The sequence below is a fragment of the Mirounga angustirostris genome, unplaced genomic scaffold, assembly GCF_029215605.1.
Source record: "Mirounga angustirostris isolate CCGP_5_RB_7025 unplaced genomic scaffold, mMirAng1.0.hap1 SCAF_14, whole genome shotgun sequence".
NCBI classification, from domain to species: Eukaryota; Metazoa; Chordata; class Mammalia; order Carnivora; family Phocidae; genus Mirounga; species Mirounga angustirostris.
The window spans coordinates 83,858,817-83,885,358 of NW_026991722.1; the positions used below are offsets into that span (position 1 = coordinate 83,858,817).

Genomic DNA, 26,542 nt, shown 5'->3' on the forward strand with positions numbered 1-26,542 from the left:
CCTGCACATTCACAGTTGGGAGTCTGGGCAAAGTGTCTCCCAGGGCAAAGGGAGTTTGCCCAGACACGGGAATGTCTGCACGTAGCACCCCTTGTCCTCACTGCAAAGAGCACCAAGTGTTCGATGTTCCAGCCCTGGGGCCCTGGTGGGGAAAAGGCAGGGAAATACCACACTGTGGGTCCCCAGCACTGAGGTCATGTTTAATCGAGCAGCTCTCCAGAGCACATGATGGGACCAACAGCCCCATTCCAACCCCGAGCCTTGATTTCAGTGCTATTAGATCACGGACTGACAAGAATGGTTGGAGGTAACGGATCATCCACTAAAACTCCAGCATTTCACAGAGTACACCTCTTTTTGATGGGCTTCTCACCTCCAGCATCCGGGACCGTCGGATAGTGATATGAGTGACGTGGGGAGAGGCCGAGCTGGTCTCCACGAGCCCCAGTTTCTCCTTCTCCTTGGTGACCATGTTTCGAAACAGGAGAACTCTCTGAAATGAGCAAAGGTGAGACCAGAAACTGGGTCAAGAACCGATGATTCCCGGAGACACAGTGTACAAGATTAGTGAAAAAAGTCATATGAGAGGCAAACAGAATAGGACACTCTGATATGAGCTGCAGGTTAGAAGTGTCTTGGGAGAAGAGTGGACATTCCCCAACACAATCTGGGGAATTAGAAATTATAGCCGAATACATGCCAAGGAAGAAAGGTCCCAGAAAGAGCGGTCTGGCTGTAGCCAGAATGCACTTTACAATGGTCTGGGAGAAAATGGTTCTCATTCAGTTGATAAACCACTATAAAGACCTGGCGTCAGGACAGGTTACAGAGGCTGCCTTATATAGCTGAGCCTGCTTTAAAGGAAATCAATGGTATGAGTTACAAAACAGAAATATTTCAAAGATAATTTTTTTCATGGTCAGAAATTTTATCTGCGTCCTCTGTGCCCTCAAGCACACCATAGCCCAACCCCCGCCCCCCACCCCCTGCCAAGTAACATTCCTCAATTACTGTTAGAGAGGAACCCTCTTCTCCCCGCCGCATGGTCAAGATTCTGATAAGCCCCTTTTAGGAGAGCACGGCCCTCTGCCCCATCCTGGCTTTGAGCATCACTGCTGTACAAGCACTCAGATGTCAGCTGAATGAAGACCTAAATCCAACCACTGCTGTTTTTTTTAGCAAAAATGAGAAGCCCCACCGAAGCCAAAAGCTTTGTTAAATACAAACAAGGACAGTCAGAACAATAACAATGGTAAAAAGGGTTAACTATATACAGGGGAGGCTAGTGCATTCACATTTGATCATTTAATTGAGGCTACGAAGTAAATACGGCTGTAACAGGAAAAGCAATTGCCAATGGCCTCCCGAGGAGGAATGTATTTGGCAGAGGGGCTACTTCTCAGCGGGGCAGCTTAATGTGGCTGGTCGGCAAATCTAGAAACAAGGACTGAAGTACTCTGAGTAGTACCAGAAGCTCTGGGGGTTCTATGACAACATGGAGGGGAAGAACAGACTGAGCATCAGGGAGGGCGGCCGTGATGGGGGTGAAGGGCACCGTCGTCTATCCCATCTGTGCGGGGGGATTGCCGACTTCCAGAACAGGTCTTTCATTTGTGTGGGCTGTGGGGCACAACGGCTTCCTCTGACCTCAGATCTTTAGCACGATCACCTGCACACAAGGCAGAAGAGCTTCCCATCTGGGTGGATCCAGTATGGGGCAGAGACCTCATACACAGAAGTGGAAGTGCAGAGGAGGCTGAGGGAATGCCCGCCTCCCAGGAATCCCAGGATGAAGCCCTGATTTCCACGGGGTGTGGAAGACGGATTGGGGCAACTGTAAGCAGCGCTCAAGGGGCTGAGAGGCCTCAGCGACCACAGGAGACATCTGGGAAAGGACCCGTGTCTCCACCGTGCAGATGAAGAAAGTGACTCACCTAAGGTCCCACAGCTGGTGGACAGAGGGGCCAGATTCAAACCCAGGACCCACACACAGACCACCACACCACACAGCCCCTGCCCACCTCACAGGGTGCCAGGCATTCCAGGCCCAAAGAAGAGAGAAAGGCCTCAAGTCCCAGTCGCACATAGATTAGTACAAGCTACGTAAGACAGCACAGAGAATGAAGTGCTGTGTGAACCAGGCAGAGTGGAGGCCTTTAAAAACATTAAGGGAAGCAAGAACAGTGTTGTGAGCCAGCCACTTGAGTGAGGTCAAAAACAGGGAGAGTTTTGGCATTTAGAGCCGACGTGGTAGTGACAGACGCAAGAGAGCAGGCAGGACTACAGAGACCCTATCACCTGTGCCTGCCGGCAAGACGTGTCAGGGCGAGGGCAGCACACGACACGTCAGCACGGAACAGAGCCCTCACCACTCCGACACACTGAGCCGCAGATGCCCTCCTGGACCTGCCGGGGCCATCACGGGATCAGGACAGGGGCCAGGAAGAGTCCCCAAGAGACAGGAAAGAGAGACTTCGTGAACCAAGTAACAAAAGCCTTGATGGCAATCTTCAGCAAAATTCCCCGAAGAAAAACACAGCAAGGATTAGATTAGAGCCCCCAGGTCATGCCAACTAATCTTAGAGGTTCCCAGGCTTCTTGTTCTCAGCACCCCTAAAGGCTCAGGAAGGACTTTCATGGCACTCCTAGGTCAAAAGAAATACAGCGCCATTTACAAGGTGGCTAGGGTCCTCAACCACTTAATAAGTATTTGTGTGCATCGTCACCTGGGCGGCTCAGTCGGTTAAGCATCTGCTTTCAGCTCAGGTCATGATCTCCGGGGCCTGGGATCGAGCCCCGTGTTGGGCTCCCTGCTCAGTAGGGAGCCTGCTTCTCCCTCTCCCTCTCTGCCCCTCCTCCCCCTGCTTGTGTTTTCTATCTCTCTCAAATGAATAAATAGAATCTTTAAAAAAAATAAATATTTGTGTGCTAAGGACTTAGTAGCTATATTTTAAAAATACGTGTACATTGAAATTAAAAAAACTTCTTTAAAACCCAGCTTAGCAAATAGGACATCCTCAAGAGGAATGCTGACATCATGAGCTTGAGCCGGTACTTCACAGAGTGGCCAACAGATTTCATTGTGCTCCTCTCAAAAGCTTAAAATATCCTGTGGACAACCCAGGGCCACCCGGGCACGCCATCTGTGAACTGCAGAGACGGAGCGGAGATCCCAGGCCACGCAATATGGGAACGCCACAGTCCAAGGCTGACTTTGCAGGCACGCAGGCCCAGGGCGAGGTGCTGTGTGAGAGTCATCTGCGCATCTCAGAAGATTTAGAGATTCCACTGTCTGTGGCTGTTCAAGGACCAAAGGGTCGAAGGTACAGAGCAATCACTCAGTTTCAGGTGAGGAAGAACGTTCCATCACTGGGCAGAGTAGAGCAACAGCACGTCTGGCTCTATCTGAGGCAAGGTCAGGGATATGGTCGGAAGGGCTCCCTCTGGGGGTGGGGCTAGGGGGCACGTTTCACTAAGTCATCTCCATGAGATCCCTTCATTTCTGAGAGGCTCTGCTGTCAAGTGCAACAAGAATTTAAACAGCCACATCCGTCTGCGAATTGCTACTTGAGGGAGAAGAATGACAATCGCGAGTATTAACATCAAGGTCAAAACAGTATCAGCAATGAGGAGTAAGTATCTCCGAAAAATAAGGTTCAATATACAAAAATGTGACTTGTGCTCTTTTTTAAGAACGTCTTTCGTCAAAAAAGAAGGAAAGGAAAGAAAGGCACACGAAGACCTGTAGGAGCCCCCTCTGAAGGAGCCCCGTATTGCTGCGGTGTCCAGCAGACGTTTCTGGAGCGTCACTACAGACCAGGGATGCGGGCGGTGCCTACCCTCACTTCCGGACACTATCACCACAGGACCCGACCCTTTCTGAGCCTCTCCAGTCCCTGGAGTCTGGGACACCACATTGCTGGTTTCCTTCCTCTGATTAGTCCTCTCCTCATGCTGGCGCTGTAAAGGACAGCTCCCTCGTCGTCTTACTCCATGTGGCTCCCTGACTACCCTGTCCATGGCCGTGGATGCAGCCAGGTTTGGGCACTGTCCACATGCGGAGCCTCTCTCCAGCTCCGTTGTCCAATGGCCTCAAGGAGTCGTGGACACCTCAGCTGTTGCCTGCTCAAAGCTGACCTCACCAGCACATCCAAGACCTGCTCTTGCCTGTGCTCCTACCCCAGGAAATGACTCCCAAAAGCGCCCGGGAGCCCGAGCCAGAAACACGCCCACCACCTGAAATCCATCTCTTTCTCCTCTGAATGTCTTCGTTCTTATGATTCTATTGTCTTTCCACTCCTCTAACACTGCTGCCCCTAGCCAGGCCTCTATCCCACGGCCAGAAGGAACTCTCTAAAGCATAGCTCTGACCAGGGGCCCCCGAAGCTGAAAACACTCAGTGACTCCAACCGAAATCCACACTCCTGCCCTTGGTTTGCAAGGTCCTTCTGACTCCAACTCCTACAAACCTCCTCAGCTTCCTGGCTCCCCTTTATTTTCCCCACAGCCAGACCATACGGCCAGCCCTTCAGGAGCACCATACTCTCAATCACCCGGGCCTTTAACCACTGTCCGCTTTTGCCTCTAGAAGCTTCTCTTGATTCACTTCCCCCTATTCCCAGCTGGGTCAGGTCCGCTTGTCTGGGCCCCCACAGCAACCATCCCTGTAACATGCACCCCACCTGCCAGAACTGCCAGTTCCCACTGTCTTCAGTCTCTGTACTTGGCTTAACACCTGACGAAGCGGGAGATCCAATCACCGTTCGCATCTGCTGAGTGAATGAGCTCAGTTCTTTCTCTCCAACTGCTACAGTGAAGAGGGCAAGTCAGGTACCACGTGGTGGGACAGAAAAATTCACAGGAGCCCAGCTCCGAGAGCAACTCACGTTTTTGTGGGGAATGACGTGAGGGATGTACTGCAGGATCAGCTGGGCCCGTTTCCTGTCCTTGTCCAGTTCTTGGAAGAGCACGCTAGGTTTGAGATCCCTTCAGAAGAAAGGCATGGGTTTGGGGTTATTACAACACGAAAACCATTCTCTAGTGCAGGGGTGGCCAACGACAGCCTGCTGCCGTTTCTGTAAATCAGTTTCCATGGAACACAGTCACTACATACGGTCTCTGGCTGCTTTCACGCTACAACGGCACAGTTGAGCACTTGCAAAACAGACCGTGTGGTCGGCAAAGCCTAAAATATTTACTGTCTGGCCCTTTACCGAAGTGCCTGCCAGACCCCACTCTAGTGCCACAACCTGAGTTGACATGTCATTGATAAAAAATTGCAGACATCTTACGTTTAGTTGTTGCAAGAGGATTTCCCCACGCCACCCCTGAAAAACCTAGCTGTCCTTTTTGTCCTGTTCATTCTGCTGATAAAAACCACCGCTGAACTTTGTAACCTGCTGTTCAGTTCAGCTAGAACGTGCTTCCCATTTGCTAAATGGGACCTGGCGCTGTCACCATAATGTTCTCTCATCACCGTCAGCATCCGCACGTCCTCACAGACGCAACTGCTGGGCGTCTGTCCTCCTAGAAGGACAGGGGATGCAGGAGGGATGACCACCCTCCGGCCCCAGAGCATGAGTGCAGAGAGTGACGGAGGGGACTCTGGCTTCTGCGAAACCCCTTCCCTACCCCGCTCCTCACTTGCGCAGCCAGTGGTCCTCAGGGGCGAAGCGGCGCCGACAGTCCCGCTCATACAGCACCATCAGCCACCCGTGCACGGACTGGAACAGCTCCAAAGTCTCCCCCTTGGCGTTCTCTGTGGGGCAAATGAACGGGGGAGCTGTATGCACGGAGCTGGTCAGAGTCGGCGGGGGGCCAGGAGGACAGCTTCTTGTCTCCGTCTGTCACCAAGCCCCACCAAGGCCCTCATCTCCCTCATTCTGGATTTCACACAGAACCAAGAGAATAAAAGGCGCCCTGGGTACGTTCTAAATGTCTGCAGGACCTGGGTGCCCCAGACACAATCACTCATGCTGCCTCCCACTAGCAGGTGATCCAAAAGACCTTTTTAACGTAAGGAGCTTTGTACTGAACTTGCAAGCACTTCAGGACGGGAACTTTGATTTGAAGTGTGCCCTGACACGTCATGGAAATCAACTCAAAGAAGCAAAAGGAGAGGCAGGGCAAAATCCTCAGCATCAATAATCCTCCACATGTATATGTACATGCTGGAGGGAGATCTAAGACCTCCATAACCACACTGCTACCTTAAGGGGCCATGCAGAGAGCAAAGAAGTAAAACTTCTAATTACGTGAATAAATGTGCCTTTCCAATTCACTGTGATGGGCAATAAAGCTAAGAATCAGGTGATGGTACAGACCGTGGCCTCCCTGTGTGGCATCGCTGAAATGACAGCTGGCATCTTTACCGTACCTACGAGTCCATCCCAGATCATCTTAAACACAAAGGAGTTCAGGAAAGAGGAGATGGTGACCAGCTCTTCCAGTTTGAAGGAAATCTGTTCTTCATAAACTTCAATGTCGTCAAGGATCCTAAATCAGATGGAAAATTAGTCACAACTTCCCACTGAGGAAAGGGGGGAAAATAGGAGATCTCTACCTCTTATGAGAGAAAAATAAGCTCAAGAAATAAGCTTTATCTTTCAGATAAAATGTACAGCTAACACAATAGGATGTGTAGGATCTGCTTCGGGATAACGTGGAAGGGAGAGCCGGTGGGGGTGGAGGGAAAGCAGAGGTGGCTGCATCCTGACCACTGTGGATGGGTACGTGGGGGTTCCTTCTACTATTCTCCCCACTTTCTATTTATTTGCAATTGTCCGTAGTAAAAATTTTAAACCTACAATTGAGAGAGGAAAAAAATAAGCTCCCCTTTATATTTTTCTTATTCGTAAGGATCCGACTGTGACACCCTTCTTAATTCCTGCCTGAACTCATGCCTAACGATCAAGGAATCTCGACTGAGAGTCTGTGTCCACTGAGGAGAGCCATGGAATCTTCCTCTGCATCTACGACAACCACTAATGTAGGTGCCTGAGAAGAAGTATTTATGAGGAAATGAATGGATGCCTGAAACAACATGTGCGTAAATGAACCGTTTAAGTTACAGCTCTATGTGAAAATTTCCCAAGACTGCTTCATTTGCTTTACAGCACAACTCACTCTCAGCTCACGCTGGACCCAGCCAATCAGCGAGTCTTCAGGGGCAGCCACAGAGCCCTGCGCTCGCCTCCAACTGCTCACCATGATTCTTACCCACCTACCATCCCTGATCCCCTCCTACCAATCAGTGTCTTCTACCCTGAACATAACTGTCTGGGATCCCTTCTCTCTTATAATTCTTTACCAACCTTTGGGAAAACGTGGAATTAAAAAAATACCAAACACACAAGTAGACACATAAGCTTAAAAAACAAAGGAACTGAATGGGACTCACATTTGCTAATGCCCCACTCTGTGCCAGGCACTGTACTGAGAACGTGACGTTCCTTTTCTCATTTACTCCCTATCAGATTGCTAATATTATCCCCATTCTATGAATAAGGAAACCGAAGCTCAGAGAGGTTAAGCAACTTGCCTAGGGTCAGTTTGATAATCATAAGCATCACAGCCCTTCCTGTGTGCCAGGGACTGTGCCAAGCACTTTGTGTGCATTACCTCTTTTAATCCTTACCACATGGCCAAGAGGCACATACTACTGTTATTCCCATCTACAGAGGAGAAAATGGAGGCTCAGAGAGGCGAGGCCCCCTTGCCCAACGTGTCTCGGGAAGTGGCCAACCCAGGATTTGCCTCCCAGCTCCCTGGCTCTGAAATCTTCCAGGTAACTACCTAACCCAGTGAGTAAATGGTGGAGGTGTGACTTGAACCCAGCTCTGGGAGACCCCCAAAGCCCACACACAAGGGTACTGACCCAGCTCCCCTAGAAGGATGGGAACTAAGAATTGCTGAACCCCGACTACGTGCTGCCCACCTTGTACTGTAAATGTTTTCTGGCCTAATTTTCCTAATGACCCTGCCACAGGGGTCCGAACGATGGCAGTAATCACATCAGCAGCAGCTTCCTTACAGCATTGTGATTTGGCTTCTCCACATTCGAGGAAAGGAATGGAGGCCCACAGCAGTCAACCTACGTGATGAGGTGCCGGGAGCAGTCACAGAACAGCATCAGCATGGCCAAGAGCTGCTTGGACTCTTCAGTGTCATTGTTGAGGCATTCCAAGAAGAGCTTTAACCCTCCGTGGGGCCCCAGCTCACAGATAAACGCCCACAGTTTGGGGAGCAGGTCATCAAGGTAAGTGAGACCTGGAAAAGGATAGAGAAACCCAAGCTTCAGGTGGGGGCTCCATCTGGTCCACGGTTTCTCCTACCCACTGGGGGAACAAAACGCTTACACTTCTAAGGTGCAATCACTAAGAAAATCATTATCCCCATGAGAGGAATAATCACAGTAATAGCTAATATTTCATGGGTGCTTTCCAAGTTTCAGATATCAATCTAAGTACTCTGCATGCATTATCTCCTTTCTATCCTGTGAAACCCAATGTTACCTCCATTTTATAAGAGAAAAAAACTGAAGCAGGGAGAGGTTAATTAGCCCCAAACCACTCAGCCAGTAAGTATCAGAGCTAAGAAGAGAACCCACATCTGTTTGACTCAGTGTTTATATTTTAAATCAGGGATCAGCAAATTTTTCCTGGAAAGGGCTAGAGACTAAGCATTTTTTTAGGCTGTATGGGCCTGGCTTAGCACCCTGTCACACTACTGAAAGCTACCCGTGTAGCACAAAAGCAGCCACAGACAATACATAAATGAATGGATGGGACTGTATTCCAATAAAACTTTATTTGCAAAACCAAGTGGTGGGCCACATTTGGCCCACAGGCTGCAGTTTGCAGACCCTGCTTTAAACCATCTTTCAGGCTCACCTATATTTATCAAAGCTTTCCTCTCCTCTACTTCTATTATTCTATCTCTGCTAAAAATGGGAAAGCAATGAATGACTGTAGCAGAGATCCTGTGAAGTGTCTCACAAACATTTAACCCTGGGTGAAGCAGAAGACATTTTAGATCTGCTTTCTGATGGCCTCAAGGCCTCAGACACACAGGCTACAACACTGTTACATTTTAAGTCTATTAATACAGCTATTGACTGAGAGAGCCCGGCTCTAAAGTTCCACGTGTCTCTGAATATACAATAAGGTGTCTGTCTCAAATTTTTCCTCATATTTCACTTTATATTTGAGTCCTTATAATATCTCTCATTTTACAGAGCACTCTGAATTACTTAATTGTGAACAAAGAACTGCTTGGGGAAGATATATTTGCCTGGAACAGGGGCAGGATGACACAATCTATGCTGCTATAAATGCTTAGACTGGGGTGGCCTGAAGGGACCATAGAGGAGGCAAAGAAACGGGAGTGCCCACTTAGTTATTATTCGTAAGGGTCTGAGCTCACATTTTCAAGGTAGCAGAATGTGGTTATAGAATGCAGAGACCAAAAAAGAAAGAAGAATGCAGAACCCTCACAATTTAAAAATAGAGTAAGAGAGAAACAGAGTGAGTAGTTAAACTGTGGAGACCACAAATGTACTCCCACAGGACAATTAGGAAGAGCAACTACTCTCACATTATGTGAATGGTCCTCACGGTGTGGACGAGAATACTCATTTCCAGCCTCAGACACAGATTCAACCAGGGCTGCATCTGCAGCAACTCCAATAGAAATGAAGATGCAGGGCTCTGGAGAGCTCTGCCAGGGGCCAGCACGTGGCTCTGGGCCACCAAGTGCATGTGAGGAGCATGAGCAAAGAAGTGTATTATCTTCTACAATCTGCTTTGCATGTAGCTGAACAGACCGAATACTCTACAAACACTTTAGACTAGTTTACCTCCTTCTTAAAAGGATGTATTTTCAACTTAGCCGAGAAAGCTTCTTTCTGGGTGCTCTCACTCAGACAACAGGGATGCCTGAATTTGTGGTCACCTTAAAAAGCTGAGCACAGGCCATAACCTAAAAGTCACATCACTCACTATGCTTCTCAAACCCTCACAGTGGGTGCTGGGGTGCCAGGCTTGGTCTAGACCCGTTTGCCTCCTTTTGCATTCTCCTGATGGAGCCTGCCCTGGGCCCACGGTTTTACATGACACCCCTTTGTCTGTACCCCCACAGTATACTCACATGCCTGTTTGGCACCTCACACTCATCAGAGCCAAAGAGAACTCGTCGTTCCCCACAAGCCCCACCCTCAGCTGGCTGTCTCCAGCTCAGCAAATGGTACCACCATCCACACAGGCTGCTGGGGCCAACACTCTGGCCTCACCTTTGAGGCCTTTAGCCTTCACTCTTCCAAATCCAATGTACCTGTAAGACCTATAGACGCGACCTCTGAAACATGTACAGAGGCCCCTGCTTCCCACCCTGCCAGCACACCCGTCCTGTGCTGTTCAACCAGAGACCGTGCTGCCCCAGGCGGCAGCTGGCAGTGTCCGGAGACACGCAGGGCTGGCACAACCGGGGAGGGGGCAGCACTACCGGACGCCGGGGTAGGGGCCAGGGGCTGCTAACCACCCTACAGCGGACAAGACAGACTCCACAACAAAGAATTTTTGGGCCCAAGAGTGCAGCAGTGCTGAGGCTGGGAAAGCCCGCTCCAGTCCAAGCCCACACTGTCTCCTTACTTCCGCGGTCACAGAGCCCATCATGACAGTAAATACGCTTTTCCCTTGCCTACAGCTCGCCTCCCTACTCTTAGAATCCTCTTGGGAAAGGGACTCTCGCTGCCTTGGTCACCTCTTCACCCCCACGGCCTGGCACAGACAGGTGCTCTGTTAACGTCTGAAGATGAATAAATATGTGTGAAAGAGAGAAGCAGTGGCAATCTATAATTTTAAAAAAATGTAAAATGAAAAAGTTCTTAACCCTTTATGCAGTCAACAGCTTCATGGCCTACAGACTTTCTGTCCTCATCACACCAATTCATATGAACAAGTCCTGCATGGCAGTGGGAAGCCCCAAATGCCCAAGTCCCGTGTTCATGACACACACGACTTTCTTCCTTGCTCGGCTAAGAAGGAAAACGCTGGGCACATTCGTGTGATGAGATACTATGCGGTCAACAGAAATGAAATTTTGGAAGAATTGTTGACAATGATAAGATGCTTCTAAAGTGATGAACAGAAAGGGAAAGGTAAAACTACATATTTCAATCTAAACATACATATATATAAATGTGGTACACTCAGGCACAGGTGGTTATCCTTGGACTATAGGATTAATATGGTCTAAGTTTTCTTTTTTCATGTCTTTTCTAGTTTTCTATTCAGAAAAAGTAGTAACTTTTGAAGGCAAATTGCACTGCATAATGGAAATAAAAGCCAGGTCACAGGAACGAACTGGCAGCGCTGGGACTGAGGTCAGTGTGAGCCATTTAACGGAGGTGTATCAACCTCTAAGAAGAACAGCTCAAAAATACCCTCCCCTTCAAAATGTATCTTCTGAGCCAAGAAAGCCGGAAGAATATCAACTTTTTCTAAGAAAAATCATCCGCCAAATGTCAGAGATGGAAGATGCCGCCTCAGGACTCCGAACCTGTGAGTATCTGTAGCCGGATCTGGGTCAGAGTCGTCAGCGAGGTCTGGTAGAGGACACAGATGTTGCAGACCTTCTGGACCTCCGCAGAGTCCACACGCTTACCCCCAACAGGCCTGAGAATATTCCGAACGGATGCAGACTTCTGAAACGCACGCTTCAGGAGATCTGGCATGGAGAGGAGAAGGAATGGGTGAGCAGACGTTCAGCCATCTGTCTGGTTTTCCTCTGTAAAGAGCATTTCAATAAAGTGCCTGATTTACAGCCAGGCCTGGACGGTGGGGCGGCTGCTCTGACTCAAGTCATCTCTTTGGGACGAATTAGAAAAGCGTTAACAATAGGCTTTTAGGTGCAACCCAGAGACCTCTTCAGAACATCAGAAAATATCTCAGACCAAGCCAAGTCTATTTGACTCCTACAGGGGATTCTTTTACCAGACCCCCTTTTACCAGGGAGATTTTTCTGATTAGGGGCTCAGAAAGGCTCGACTTCCCCTAAGAAATGGGCCTTCCTTCCTCGTGTTAATGAGTAAGAAAAGATCCACAAACCCCCTTTCATTCTAGCTACTAGAAATTCAGAGCCAAATGGAAGTTCAGAGATCCCCACTGTAGCCCTCAGGGAATCCATAATCTCTACACATGGTCTTGGTCTGGTTCACCTATTTAGGTTTCCCTGGTCCTTGTTTTCCATCCCTAAGGGTTTTCTGTTGCTCTTTTGCTAAATGTGAACTTGGTTGGAGCAGTCTTTTAGCCTGTGTGGGAGAAGCTCGAGTGTCACAGAAGTGGAGGGGGCAGGCCCACAGGGCCCACAGGAACTGCACTGGAGCCAAGCAGAGCCCTGGGCTCCGCCCGCCCCAGCCACTCACTCTTCACGGGAAGCACATTCTGGGGGGATGCTGGCTGCACGTGGGCTGGCTCCTGGTTCTCCAGCAGCTTCTTGCTCAGGATGTCACAGAAGAAGATCCGGATCAGAGGCACCCCCCACAGGAACTGCAGCTGCTTGGTGATCAAGGGCATGGACTCATTAAGGCTAGGAGAGAGCAGGAGACCAGGTGGGTCAGTTCTACCTGATGGATGGCCACCGACAGCTCTCAGCTCCCCACTGGGCCTTCCACGCGGGGGGCTGGCTACGGCCTGCCACTCAACATGGCAAATAAGAGGATAAAAAAGAGAAAGTGGGATCCACAAATGCCACTGAGGGCCTAGATGCATAAGGTACTGCCCTCTTTGTCTTCTCTGCCACCCTCCCCAGGGCTTCCTGTGCCGCTGACAGCATTCCTGCTCACCCCAGGGCCCCAGGCTCTCCTCAGCACAGTCCTCCCAGATACCCCGTCTCAGTTCTTCATCCTGACCCCACCCCACTTACCACCCAGTCGACAAAAGCTAAATGATTCTTGTTGTACGGTCCTCTTCTTCACACCTAGACTGCAGGCCTGGCCCGCAAGTCTCCGTGCCCCCAACCTCCTAAGAGTCTCCTTGCCTTCAAGTGCTCCCTCCCCCAATCCACATGGCACCCCAAGCATCAGACTCCCTCCTGAAATCTGCCTTCATCGCCTCCCGGCTCTCCATCCCATCAAGGCTCCCTCAGGCTCCCAGCATCACAGGAGAAAGAGACACCACCCACGAGCATGGGCCAGGCCTAGAGGCAGGCCCTTGACATACCTTATCTCATTCGGTCCTCTGAAACAACACTATCCGAGGACTGGGAAAACTGTCCCCATGTTTCAGGATTGGAGAGTGGGGTAAAGCGGCTTGCCCAAAGCCCCCAGAGCAGACCAGGCTGCACAGTGCTGTGCTCTCCCGCCCCTCCTGCCTCCCACAACCTCCCTCCCGAGTCCCAATCACACATGCTCCATCCTCTTCAGGCTGGGATGTCACACAGGGACCTGCCATCAGCTGGTCATTTGTCTCTTCAACTGGATGCCTCTCAGGCACAAGGAAAAGGGAGACAATCTGGGGATTTCCTTCCCTGGCCCTCATTCTTTGCCTCAAGGGCAGCTGCCAGGGACCCACGCAGAGATCTGAACAGGAAAACAGTGGGGAGCCACAGCCGCCTTTGCTCTGAGACCTGCCTCATCTCAGTCAAGGGTACAGCTTTCATTTTCAAACTTGCGATGCCACTTCACTTAATTGCTCTTCTTGCCTAACATTTTTAATGTTTTTGAGTTCTGTAATTAAGAATTTTTAAACCGATATTCTACCTCTTGAAAAGGATGAGGTGACTTCTATCCCCTTTCAATCATGTGTCTTATTTCAGTATCTCCAAAATATGGCAGTCTAGGGAGTCAGGAAAAGCGATATTGAAAAAGAAAAAATAGTATTTGATAGATGAGGTTCATAGTTTACTAAAGAATTAAATACAAAAAAAATGACCTCAAAACAACTGCTGATATTTACAGGTAAAAAAAGAAACTGAAGGGATATTCACGCAGGTTGTCTCCGGGTAGTGGCATAATGGGGTGGTTTTTAGTCTCTTTTGGTCTTATCCAGATTTTATTCAGTGAATATATATTACTTTTGTAACAAACAACACAACACAAGCTGGAAGAAAGGAAGGAAGAAGGGAGAGGTGGTGAGAGGCAGGCAGGGGACAGGAAAGATGGCGGTTTGCCTCCAGGACTCACCCGTAGTCCACAGATTGCGAGAACCAGCCGAGGACAGGGTGCCAGTGTGTCAGGTTGGATTTCTTCTGGGACACGTACTTCTGACAGTAGCACAGCATCTGGGTGAGCAAACTCACAAACCCTTCCGTCTCCTCCTCTAACACCCTGGGGCTGAGGGAGCCCAAGTGCAGGAGGTTGCCTACAAAGAGAGAAACAGAGTGTAGTGGGGCCAGGTGACCCACTGCGTCACCTTCACAGCCCTGCTCTCTGCCCAGGGCTCCTGCAGACAAGTCCATGTGCAGGAAGAAACTCCACGCAGAGAGGTGCCTGGCTTCAAATCCTGGCCCTGCCACAGAGGAGCTGCGTGCCCCTCAACCTGCCTCTCCAACCCGTTTCCTCATTGTAAGACTGGAACAAAGCTCCCCACTCTTGATGTGAGGATTATATGAAGTAACGTAAAACATCACACAGAGGTGTGTGATCTTTAGTTAGCGTAACATTTTGATATTACGCTAAGATTAAAAAATCAAGAGCCGGTGTAAGAAATGACCTTTGGAAGGACATCTGAGCGTTCTGGGAAATCACTGTTGTCCAATGTTCACCGAAGTTATTCAATATGCCTTGTGTGAGGCCTCTCACCATAAACTCTCTTAAAATTTTGCCCCGAGAACCCTTTTCTATGTAAAATAAACTTCTTCTAAGTGATGAGAATTATGTACCACTGCTGATTTTAAATGCTTCTATCCATTTGCTTCTGTCCTGTCCTCATTTACAAGGAAAACGTAAAATAGATGATGCAGGCCCTACTCTGATCTAAACACCACCTAACTGTGCCCGTTCTTCTCTCTGGAGATGGAGAATTATCCAGGCGATTCACGGCATTTTCATTTTTCCCTTGGCTGCCAGGAAGCTGAGGGCCCAAATTTAATATTCATTTACAGTCACTCAATTAGGTTGCCAGGTGGATATATTTTCCATTGATTTTCAATTTTACGTGTCTGTTTTATCTATCTGGTTATATGTCTTTTAAGTACTTCCAAGTGTTACTAAAAACAACTCATGATCTCCAGAACAGTAAAAAACAAAAACACTTGGGACTTTTCCCGACACCCAGAACACAGTCAAATTCCAGCCACAGATACTCACCCATTAGACAGAGCGTATGGCATCCTTCTAAGCTTTCACATACGTCACGGCATCGATCTTCGTTTCTTAAAAACATGATGAATTTACGAAGCATGTCATGAGATTCTAAAACAGTGAGGCGCTGCAAACAATTGCAGACTGTTAGAGCGGGAGCTGACAGGAAGAATTTCCCACCACAGCATGAATGTGAAGGCTTGCAGATCAACACCTGGATGCCAAATGTGCCCTCAATGGCCAGGAAGAATACTAACAAAGATGAGAACCTGGTTCTCTGGCCTGCTAACATGAGCGTGCCTATGGTGGCTACTGGTTTAGAAGAAATCTCAGGAGAAGAAGTGGAAATTAACAGAGAAAACATTTACTCTCTAATTACTAAGAAGAAAAGCAAAAACGGACTCAGGGGGACATCACGGAGTCACTTACCTCAGGGGTCACTGTGCTGAGATGAGTCACAAGAGCAGGTACAGACATGATGTGGATGAGGAATGGCCGAATCAGATTGTCAGAAAATTGTGCGGCAATCACAGGGCTAGACACAGAAAGATCACCTTAATCACACGGGCTTGCACGTCACCCCAGAGCCAAAGAGCAACTCTGCCAATGCCCCCAGTTCCCCTGGAATTATGCTTCCCAGGACTTCTAGGAAAACTAGAGGCTGAAAATGAGGACACCTGCAAGGGGAGTGGCTGAGTCAGTGACAGTATAGTGGTAGGATGCAGCTATGAGACAGAAAGCCGTTTTGAAGTTTTACTGACATGAGCGTATACTCATGCTGTAATAAACTTTAAGGAAAACAGGATGAGGAACTATGTCTATGGGAGACAAGAGAGAAGGTAGTGACCTGGAGGAAGGAAAAGAGCTTCTGGAATGCCAGCACTGTTCTATTTCTCAAGGGGAGGGGTCCTTATGCAGGCGTGTTTACTATGTGATAATTGACCAACAATTCACACTTCGATTAAGCAATGTACTGTTAAGTATGCGTTATGATAATAAAACTTAGATATGTGTATATATAGATAACCCCATAAGTATATACAAGTGAAAAAAACCCAAGAAGGACAGATTTAAAAAAATGTTAACAACGTATGTCTGGGTGGTAGAATCAGGAGAGACATTTTTTCTTCCTTATACTACGCTATTTCATTCAGGTTTTCTACAATAAGCATGCAATCCTCCATAATCAGAAAAAAAGATAAATGTTACTAAAATAAGATAATGACCCCTACCTCACACCATATGTAAAAATTAACTCAAAATGGATTTTACACCTAAATGCTAGTTTTACAACTAAAACTGTAAAACTCTTAGAAGGAAACACAGCAGTAAATCTTTGTGACCTTGGGTTTGACAATGATTTTTTAGGACAAAAAAAAAAAAAAAAAAAAGTCACAAAATTTGGGGCGCCTGGATGGCTCAGTTGGTTGAGCATCTGCCTTCGGCTCAGGTCATGACCCCAGGGTCCCGGGATCGAGCCCCACACGGGGCTCCCGGCTCAGTGGGGAGCCTGCTTCTCCCTCTGGCTCTGCCCCTCCTCCTTGCTGTTGTGTGCACGTGTGCTCTTTCTCACTCTCTCTCAAAATGGATGAATAAAATCTTAAAAAAAAAAAATCACAAAATATAAAACTTGTGGCTTCAAAAGACACCATTAAGAAAGTGAAAAGACAACCAGCAGAAAGGGAGGAAATATGTGCAAATTATCTCCTGATAAGGGACTTTTATTTGGAACATATAAAGAACTCAAACACTCAACAACAAAAGACAACCCAATTAAACAATGGGCAAAGAATGCAAATAGACATTTCTCCCAAGAAAGAGATGCAAATGGTTAAAAAGCACATGACAAGATGGTTAACATCACTGGCCATCAGGGAACTGCCGATCAAAACAACAGGGAGGGATCACCTCACACCCATGAAGAGGGCTATGATAAAGGAGATAACAAGGGTTGGTGGGAACTTGGAGAATTTGTAACCCTCATTCATTACTGGTGGGAATGTAAGACGGTGAGGCCACTTTGTTTGGCAGTTTTTCTAAAAGTTAAGCACAGAGTTACCACCTGATCCAGCAATTCCACTCTGAGGAATATATACAAAATGAAAAGCATGTCCACACTAAAAACTTACACATAAATGTTCACAGTAGCACCATTCATGATAGCCAAAAAATAGAAACAACCCCAATGTGGCATAGCCATACCACGGAATATTACTCAGCCATAAAAAAGAACGAAGAACGGATACATTCTACAACATGGATGAAAGTGAAGGAAGCCAGGCACGGAAGACCACACGTTGTAGGATTCCATTTATGTGAAATGTCCAGAACAGGCAAATCCCAAGGGAGAGAAAGTAGATTAGTTGTTGCTGGGGGCATGGAAGGGGGGAGGGGGTGGGGGTGGAAGGGATGTGACTGGTGATGGGTATGGGGTTTATTTCGGGAATTAGACAGTGGTGATGACTGCACAACTCTGTGAATGTACTAAAAATCAGTGAACTGTGTATTCCAAAGGAGTGAGAGGTAGGATATGTGAATTCAATAAAGTTATTTTAAAAAAACACCAGAGGTCATGCAAGAAAAAACAAAACAAAAAAAAGAACTTACAGGAGGAAATTGATCTCTTCTAGCTAACGTGCTCCAGTGGCAACAAGCAAGTATGTTACCAGTATTTAGACTATCAGAATTTGTATTATAAACGTCCACTTTCAAGGGTACCATTTTTGGGACCAGAAAACTGCATATGGCTGAAGTGCTCAAAACACCAGTGTCTACATCAACCACCTGTCTATAGGAGGCTGACCAGTCAAGCTAGACTCACTGAGCTGAGTTGGACAAAAGCGAATTCTCTAAAAAGAGAATTAAGTTACTTTCTGTATGTTAGAAAGAGGTGTGGATCAGGACTAAGCAATTACCTAGACAGAGGAAAAGCAAACCACAAGAGAATGTCACCAAAACTTTAACTCATCACTTCCCGCTTCCAAGGGGACGCCAAGGGCAGGATCCCACCCTGAGTCATATCCCGGAGTAAATCCGCCTGGCTGACCAGGAGTGAGGCACTGCAGGACTGCTAGGAGGCAGGGTTGCCCTGAGGGAGGCCAGTTTCAAAAGACCACACATATACACCAGACACTCCATTTCCCTCAATGCCCTGTTATCTATACCCCCAGCATGAGGTCATCAAAAATTTCCTCTAGCCTTGTGGTTGTTGCACCTAAGCCCCCTAGGGTGACAAATCCTTCCAGTGTCCTGTCAGTGGCACACTGGACAGGGTGCGCCTTATGTGCGGGTCTCAGGGTTAGGCACGGCAGGCGAGCAGGGGAAAAGAGAGGTTCACTGCACAGTACCCGCCAACAGAGAGCTCATGCTGCAACCAGGGAGCGGGACAGGCACACGGGAAAAACAGAAACTGAGCCTGGGCAAACCTGGGGCCTGGGTAAGAAATGGAACAGGGAGAATTTGAGAAAGTTCCCACGTGCACGAATTCTATATATATTGTACCTAGAATACAAAAATGTGTCCAATACGGGAGGCAGGTAGGCAAGTGTAAAAAAGAGCATGGGCTCTGGAGTCAGACAGCCTGGGTTTAATTCCTGGCCCTGCCGCTCCCTGCTGTGTGACCGGGGGCACGTGGCTTAACCTCTCTGGGCCTTAGCTTCCTCATCTATAAAACCAAGATAAGAGAACGTGGTAAGGAGTCATATATGTGAGTAGAAGTCTTAAAACAATTGTGTGGCCCATGAATGTTAGCTATTTGCATCGTAAGATTTGGTGATCATGTCTAAACATATCATTTATAATTTTATAGACTTTCAACAGTTTATTCCAGTATGACAAAACCACTAGGTATCTTGTTTTAAAAGGTCCCGGCCATTTTCAATTACATACAGATATTCCGAGGGGGAGAAAGTGCACTGTTTAAGAAAAAGGCTTTAAAGCAGCCCGGCCTTCACAAGTGAGCCAAAGGACTCTAAAGTACAGAGTGAAAAAACCTAAAATGATGGATGCTACCGTATTCTTAAGGGAGAAGAAACGTGCTGGAATGGGTGGACGTGACCCTCTTGGTGAATCACACCATGAATGACAACCCTCTCGAGGCAGGGGAGGGACGCCGGAACAGAAGGAAGATTTGTGTTCTCAGGGAGACCTAGGAGGTGGCAGAGCTGCTGCTGTGCCTGGAGCTCAGGCATCCGTGTGTCAACCCTTCGCTGCCCCTGGCAGAGGAGAGGGTGGGTGATGCCGGAATGAGCCGCCCCAGAAGGTGACTCAGGAAAAGAAGTTGAAGGAAACCTCCCACTGGAAAACCTGTTTGTACCTACATCCTACGACTCATTAAATACAACTCCTCTCAAGGTCTGCAAGGAAGGTCTAATTGTTTACTGGATAATCTGTCTAGCTCTGGAACTAATTATAGCATCACTGGTTGACACCTGCTCTTCGGTCTTAAGGATCTCGCCTCTAGAAACGAGCAGTAGCCGCTGACCACGTGTGGCTCCTGGGCACTTACAATGTGGTGAGTTCAGCAGCAGACAGGCTTTAAGTATAAAATCCACCCCAGGTTTTGAAGACTCCGTATGAAAAGAAAAAAATTATTACTTTTAAATAAAATAAATTATTTAAAAATACTGACTTCATGTAGAAATGATTATACTTCAGATACACTGGTTTAAACAAAATAGATTATTAAACTTAATTTCCCCTTTCTTTGGACTTTTTAAATGCAGTTCTCATTATATTTCTACTGGCAGGGCTGCTCTAGACCAGCCTTGTCCCATAGAACTTTCTGTGATGATGGGAATGTTCCTTTATTTGTGCGGTCCAGGAAGGTCATCACTGCTCAGTCCCATGTGGCCCGGAAGCACTTGAAACGTGCCTAAATGAGGAACTGAATTCTTCGTTGTAATGTATTTCTATTTAAACAGCCCCACAGGGTTCAGTGGTTAGTGGACAGCACAGTCTAGACCAGGAGTGGCAAAATATGGCTCAAAGACCCAATTCTGCCCACTGCCTATTTTTCTAAATACAGTTATATTGAAACACAGCCCTTCTTGCTTGTGTATGTACGGTCTACAGCTGCTTTGTGCTGCAAGAGCAGGGCAGTTGTGACAGTGTGTGGCCCACAGAACCGAAAATACGTATTAGCTGGCCCCTTACCGAAAACGTTTGCCAACTGATATTCTAGAACATCATTTTCCAAAATAGTATTCCATAGAAAAGGACTCCATGGGACATTAATAGACATGCTCCACCACTGTGGATTAGCAAAGGGGACAGAGCAGGGAGCTCTACCAAGCTAATTTGACCCCAACACTCCCTCTGCCCTAAGTTATTATTATCTTAGGGATTAAGATCAGCAGGTTACCTTATTAACATCTTCTCCCAAGTCAGTGCTCCTTTCAACAGTTTAAGAATGTTCCAGACACAAAGACACAGCTTTGTGTACACGGCGATTCTCTGAATTGCAGGCATAATTTCTACATGGAACTATTTAGCTTCGTATGTATTTTGTATCTCCTAACTAAGTGAAGACAAACAGCACATCCTCTCTGGGCCTCCAGATTTGAACATTTTAAACCCGTGTTCACAACACTACTCCCTTAACCCTCTGCTTGGCCCTTTGCTGAGCCTCCTCCAGCTCTCGGGTTCTCTATATCGATTAAAAGCTCAAAAGGAAAAATGCTTGTGTCTCGGGCCCTTGGCACAATGAAAAGCAATTCACTTTGAAAAACTTCCTTCAACTCATGCTGCAAAAAATTCAGGGACACAGACAGAAGAGCTGCCACAGATGCGTCACAATCGGAAGAAAGACACTTCCTGTGAATTCGGACAAAGTGGGTAGCCCACACCGAACATAAGGAACAGGAGAAAAGGAAAGCGAGGGGAGGAAGCCTCCCGAAGTACGCCAACCCCTCAGATGGAGTTTACCACTTACCGCAGCGCTAGAGAAAAGGTTGCAGTTAAAGTGCCTTTGGACAGACAAGGCCGGGGTCTCGCCAGGCCACGGGTTAATAATATCTGAAAAAGAACATTTTAACTGGTCAGGGGACAACGCCAACTATATATTCACTTGTACGTAAAAAAGCAGCACAGAAGTAAAATGAGGGCTTCAGATAAAAAACTCTACTGGAATGTTTTCTGCAAGTGAAGGGAGAGCAAAGTGAGGGTTAGGGTTAGGGGTTAGGGTTATCGCCTTCATACACCTCTCTTGATATCGTATTTAAAATTTTGAAATAATAAAGAGCTAAAAAAGTTAATGGCCAGTGAAAAGAACACCAGACTTAAATCTCGCCTGTGTGTTCTTCCTACATTCTGGTATCCAAAAGCTTCCTCACGGAGATGAACGGCTGACGACACGACCTCTGGCCAGCATGCCACCTCACAGGGTTTGTTTGAGGAGAAAAGGCAACCCGATCAGGAAGGAGCCCATCTCAGTACCAGGCAGAAGGCAGGGCTAAATCAATGCAACTTCTTAAACTCGAAATTTCCAAAGTGCTTTTAAACAGCGGTTAGAGTTCTGACAATTCCCTGGGGGTGTGAGATGGCAGTCAGGGGCAGTGTGGACAGAAGGTGTTTGAGGACACAGCAAGAAAGGTAATTCCAGACACCACCCAAGAAGGAACCTGAGGGAACCAAGCCCTGAGGCCTCCTTCCCAACTTTAAATGTCAAGTGGCTGGGTTATTCCTGGAGCCAAAGATGGAGCACGATAAAGGGATCCCAGGGCCACTGTCCTCCCTTGACACAAACCACAAGGGACTCAAGGTAGGGGAAGAGACAGGATGCCAGGCCTTAAACTCCCGTGAAAAGGTTTCTGTGGGGAGGGCACCAGATAGGCCGAAATCAGCTGTAAAAATCCAAGTTTAGGTACGGAAGAACGAGGTCCCATGATAGGGGATGGGGGTCACAAACCTGCAGCACAGAATAAAATCCACGCTGGTTGAGATGTCCCATGATGTTTGCACAAATGTGGTTCATGGCTGGTCGAAGACTCTCCCCTAAATGAAGAAAGAAGTCTGAGAAAAAAGGCTCTGGCCTTACTGTGAACCTTTTATATGTGGTACAGAATATCACGGCCCAGGCCCGAGGCCATAAAGAAAGTAGATTTTCTCTGGCTTGCTTTCCTACTCTCCCCGCTTTGGTTCGGTACCAGAGTACAGGGAGAGGCCAATCTCCAAAATTCTCTCCCAGAAGGTCCAGCTCAAGTGTCCCCTCTTAGGTGATGAGTCCTGTCACTTCCCTGGCCAGAAGTAACGTCCCCAGCCTCTGAGCGCCTGTAGCACCTCTCCTGATTCCGAGGGTTTGGCACTTTCTGCTCTCTGTGGCTGCCTCCTAGCACACTGGGATATGAGCTCCTTGGAACTCAAGGCCAGAACTCACCCAGTTTTAAACCACCCCCCAATGCCCCTGCCTTAAAATCACCCCTTCTTGGCCGGGAGCCTCTGCACATACAGTTGCCTCTGCTCTCAGTGTTGTCCCTCCTCTTGGCCCCGTGAACGCCTACTCTCCCTCCGGCTCTTAGCTCAGACATCGCTCCTGCAGGAGAGCCCGAGCGCCAGACACAGCGAGGCAGGTCCTCCCCCATCCGCTGAATGCTCTCGCCTCCTGTACCCTTCCTTCCAAGCACTGGCCACACTGCTGTCAGGACATGTTATGAGTTTACGTGTATAGCCTGCCTATGTTCATATACAGTCACAGATCTGTGACTTCCCTTTGGAGTCTGTCTCCCTCACCAGACTCCCTAGTGCTCTGAGGAAGGGCAGGCACACAGCAGGCGTTGGGCACCTAAAGCCCTCCAAGGGCAGTGGCCTCTCTGTCTCTGCAGCGCCTGCGCGGTATCTGGCACGGAGAAGGCTATTTGCCGAACGGATGGATGAAGCGAATGTATGAAACGCGTAAGGCTCAGTGCACTATCCGGGGAAAAGGAGGCAGCTTCACAACACTAATTCTATGGGCAAAATAGAATTATTTGCTGCTCAATGATTCTGACACGAATGACAGGCTTGAGCAAATATTATTGCTTTGAGGCTGAGGTGCTGGGGGTTTTAAAAAAATGAGGTCAGAAGGGCCAAGCCTTTACCCATAAATGCAAAGAAAGGAGAAATCGTGACACGACACTGAACATACATCCTGGATACTGCAGATGCATCTGATGGCAGCGCCAAGGGCATCTTCATCTGTACAGTTTTCGGTCTTTCCCTGAGGCTTACGGCAGTGAACAAGCTTCTCAAAAAGGTGGAAAGGTCCCCAAGCTCACTATGCAAATGCCACCTGGGAAGGGTTTTGAAGCAAGCCCCACAGACCTTTTCCACGGAGAATTTTCCACGTTGAAGTGTCTGTGAAGGTGACAAGCACTGTGAGGTACAGCGTGATGAGTCTGGAGTCCTGTAAAATTTCAGGCTGGAAACAATAGAGAGACTGAGATTAAGACATATGCCCTCCAGTCTCTGACAGCCGAGCATCCACTTACAACCTACCTGGATGCACTCGGCCTCTGAAAAGTGAGTCAGGACTGTCCGAGTTTATTCTTTTTCTCTTGGGCAACGACCACTTTGGGAGTTAAATGACAGAAGTGCTCAAGCATGGAATCTGAAATGCTCTTGGGAATTGAGAATTCTTGGAAAACAAGCTGACTGGAGCTGGCTTGCTGTGAGTACGTACGTATGCGTGCATGCATGTATGTTCAGTAAAGCAGCAGTGTAGAAATCCAATTGAACATTACAGGTACTCTAGGCTCAGATGGCTAGCTTTACCACTGCCTAGCTGTGTGATTTAGGCCAAGTCACTTACCCTCTCTGTACCCGTTTCCTCAGCTGTTGACTAGGGGTAGGATCATTGCTTTCTCCATAGGCTTGTTGTTAGAAATATATGGATTAATGTATATAAAGCACTAAGAACAGTGCCCGGCACGGAGATAACTCTATGGAATACTGGCTATTATTATAATCATAATTCATGCTTGTTGCCAGGTCAAGGCCAAGTGAGTCATTCACAAGTGCCTTGAGGGAGATGGCTACTAATGGATCACTGGAGGCTCTGGGGACATCTGCTCCATCACTCCACTACTACCTGAGTCATTGCCAAACCTCTCCCGGCATCGTGCCAAGTGAAAATGTCTGCCATTTGCAACGACTCACACCTCTGCCCACCTTCTCATAACACAAATGTGAGTACAGGACCAGGAAGGGCCAGTGGCAGTACCCCATCCCTCTTGTCACTGTGACCAGCTCAAGGTTGAGACCAGGATCCCACTGCACCTTTGAGTCCTCCCAGATTTCTAAACCAGTGGGGAGGCCTCCCTTTTCTCTTTGGTCAAGATAGGGTAAGGATTTGAGGCCAGAACTGCTGGCTACCGTGATTCCAAAAGGGAGCAGGGATGAAAGGAACAAGAAGGAGAATCCTAGAAGCTCCTGGTTCTGGTCATCCCTGGCTGCCATGTTACAGAGAACATTCTTAAAAGATATTCTCTTTCTTGCTTAGCTTGTATGTATCACTAGCTGCACTCATGTTTGGTATCTGCACTTGTAACAAGAGGCCTGACTAGTACAGTAACATAAACAATAAATTATCCGTTGTATCAAAAGAATGGAAAGAAAGCCAACAGGTTCCCAATGTTCAAAATACTGCACAGGAAAGAAGGGCTTATTATGATAACGGTATCTAACTCGCTCTCTCTCAGAACAAGGGCTCTAATAATTTCTTACTAGATTTTTTTTTTTTAAAGATTTTATTTATTTATTTATTTGAGAGCGAGCGAGCGAGAAACAGCATGAGAGAGGAGAGGGTCAGAGGGAGAAGCAGGCTCCCCGCTGAGCCGGGAGCCCGATGTGGGACTCGATCTCAGGACCCTGGGATCATGACCTGAGCAGTCGCTTAACCAACTGAGCCACCCAGGCGCCCTTTCTTACTAGATTCTGACAAACTTCCAAAGGAATAACCTATGAATGAATCACGAGGACTCTCAAAATAATGCTAAAGGCCTCCAATGAGAAGAATATATTTATAGGTGTCTTGTTTTGTTTTTACCTTGAGCTGCTCAAGAAACTCACAGCAATACCAAAGAATGTGTTTGATCTGTTTAATCCACAGGAGGGTGAGATCCTTGGAAAGAGCCAGGGACACATACCACACCTACAAGCAAGAGAAAGAGAAACATAATGGGCAGGTACGGAGACCAAATTATATACATTGTAGCTACTGGAATGGGACCAATTTGTTAGGTCCAGTGCCAGAGAAGGCAGTGGAGATGAATGGGTGAGTAAGCAGCAAGCAGTATTTATTTTAATGCTAAACCCAGAGATGAAATAGCCTAGTAAGGGAATTTAGCATCCTGAGTAAGAGGTAAGAGCAGACCATAGCTCTTGGACAATGAAGAGACTAAAAAAATCAGTTGCACTTTGTTAACGTTTTCGATCCATTCCTTACACGCAGGGCTGTGTGTACCTATGCAAAGTCATACCTAACAAAATCCTAACATTCAGCAGGAACTTTCAGAGCCAAGAGACCGGACTGAAAGCTTCCGGGAGGCTGCCCAGTCCCCATCCCGCTTACCTTGGGTTCATTCTCAGCATCCATGCTGCTCAGGATGCAGCGACACAACTTCTCAAATCTCTGCAAAGAGGCAGAGTGGGGGTTATAAATTCCCACAACCAACGGTGAAATGGGAAAGAAGCAAGTGTCCCGTGGGCACCTGGCACATGCAGGCACTTGCATGGAGCCAGATGACTCACATATCTGATCATATTTAATTCCCTCTCATAGATACGGAAACCGAGGATCAGAAAGGCTCATGAAAGGCTCTCAAACTGGTGGCCCACGAGCTGGATGATACCCACACCTGCGTTTCGGACTGGGGCTCCTTTGGAAAAACGAAATCAATCTGGCAATCTGGGCCTGCACTCCTGCAAACTAGAAGCTGTCCCCTGAATCGTGCTCTCCCAGGGGCCATTCTGTAAGCACCATGGACACGGACTTTTGCCTCACAAACTGTCACATCATTTTTCTCTTGAAATGCAAAAGGAAGGAAAGTGGAAACTAAGTTACACTGTCTATCCCAACCCTGGATCCACCCTCAAAAGTGCCATGGCCCTGGGCAGCCACCTCATTACCCGGAGCTATAGTTTCCTCATCAACAGGGGTCACCTCACTGCACCTGCCTGTCCTCATCTGTGTGTCTGTGTGTCCATCACCAGGATAATTCTGCCTCTCTCTGGGCTACAGGCTCCATGGGGCTAGAGACCTTGCGCATC

At 47.8% G+C, this 26,542-nt stretch overlaps 1 protein-coding gene across 6 annotated transcripts in view; it reads right to left on the bottom strand.

The window, feature by feature from the left end:
- UBE3B (ubiquitin protein ligase E3B) overlaps nt 1–26,542 on the bottom strand; it is a 51,683-nt gene that overhangs the window by 18,570 nt on the left and 6,571 nt on the right. For 5 of the 6 annotated variants that reach the window (XM_064578536.1, XM_045887476.3, XM_045887475.3 and 2 more), the window contains exons 5-19: nt 25,845–25,904; nt 25,320–25,424; nt 23,597–23,693; nt 22,206–22,291; nt 21,231–21,313; nt 15,728–15,833; nt 15,305–15,425; nt 14,180–14,357; nt 12,422–12,585; nt 11,557–11,724; nt 8,097–8,268; nt 6,377–6,495; nt 5,644–5,758; nt 4,887–4,986; nt 374–493 (exon numbers count right to left, since the gene is read on the bottom strand). In XM_064578536.1, coding sequence (XP_064434606.1) covers nt 374–493; nt 4,887–4,986; nt 5,644–5,758; nt 6,377–6,495; nt 8,097–8,268; nt 11,557–11,724; nt 12,422–12,585; nt 14,180–14,357; nt 15,305–15,425; nt 15,728–15,833; nt 21,231–21,313; nt 22,206–22,291; nt 23,597–23,693; nt 25,320–25,424; nt 25,845–25,904 — 1,794 coding nt within the window. Of the gene's footprint in view, nt 1–373; nt 494–4,886; nt 4,987–5,643; nt 5,759–6,376; nt 6,496–8,096; nt 8,269–11,556; nt 11,725–12,421; nt 12,586–14,179; nt 14,358–15,304; nt 15,426–15,727; nt 15,834–21,230; nt 21,314–22,205; nt 22,292–23,420; nt 23,576–23,596; nt 23,694–25,319; nt 25,425–25,844; nt 25,905–26,542 lie in introns of those variants that run through there. The other variant, XM_045887478.3, reaches the window with a different exon arrangement.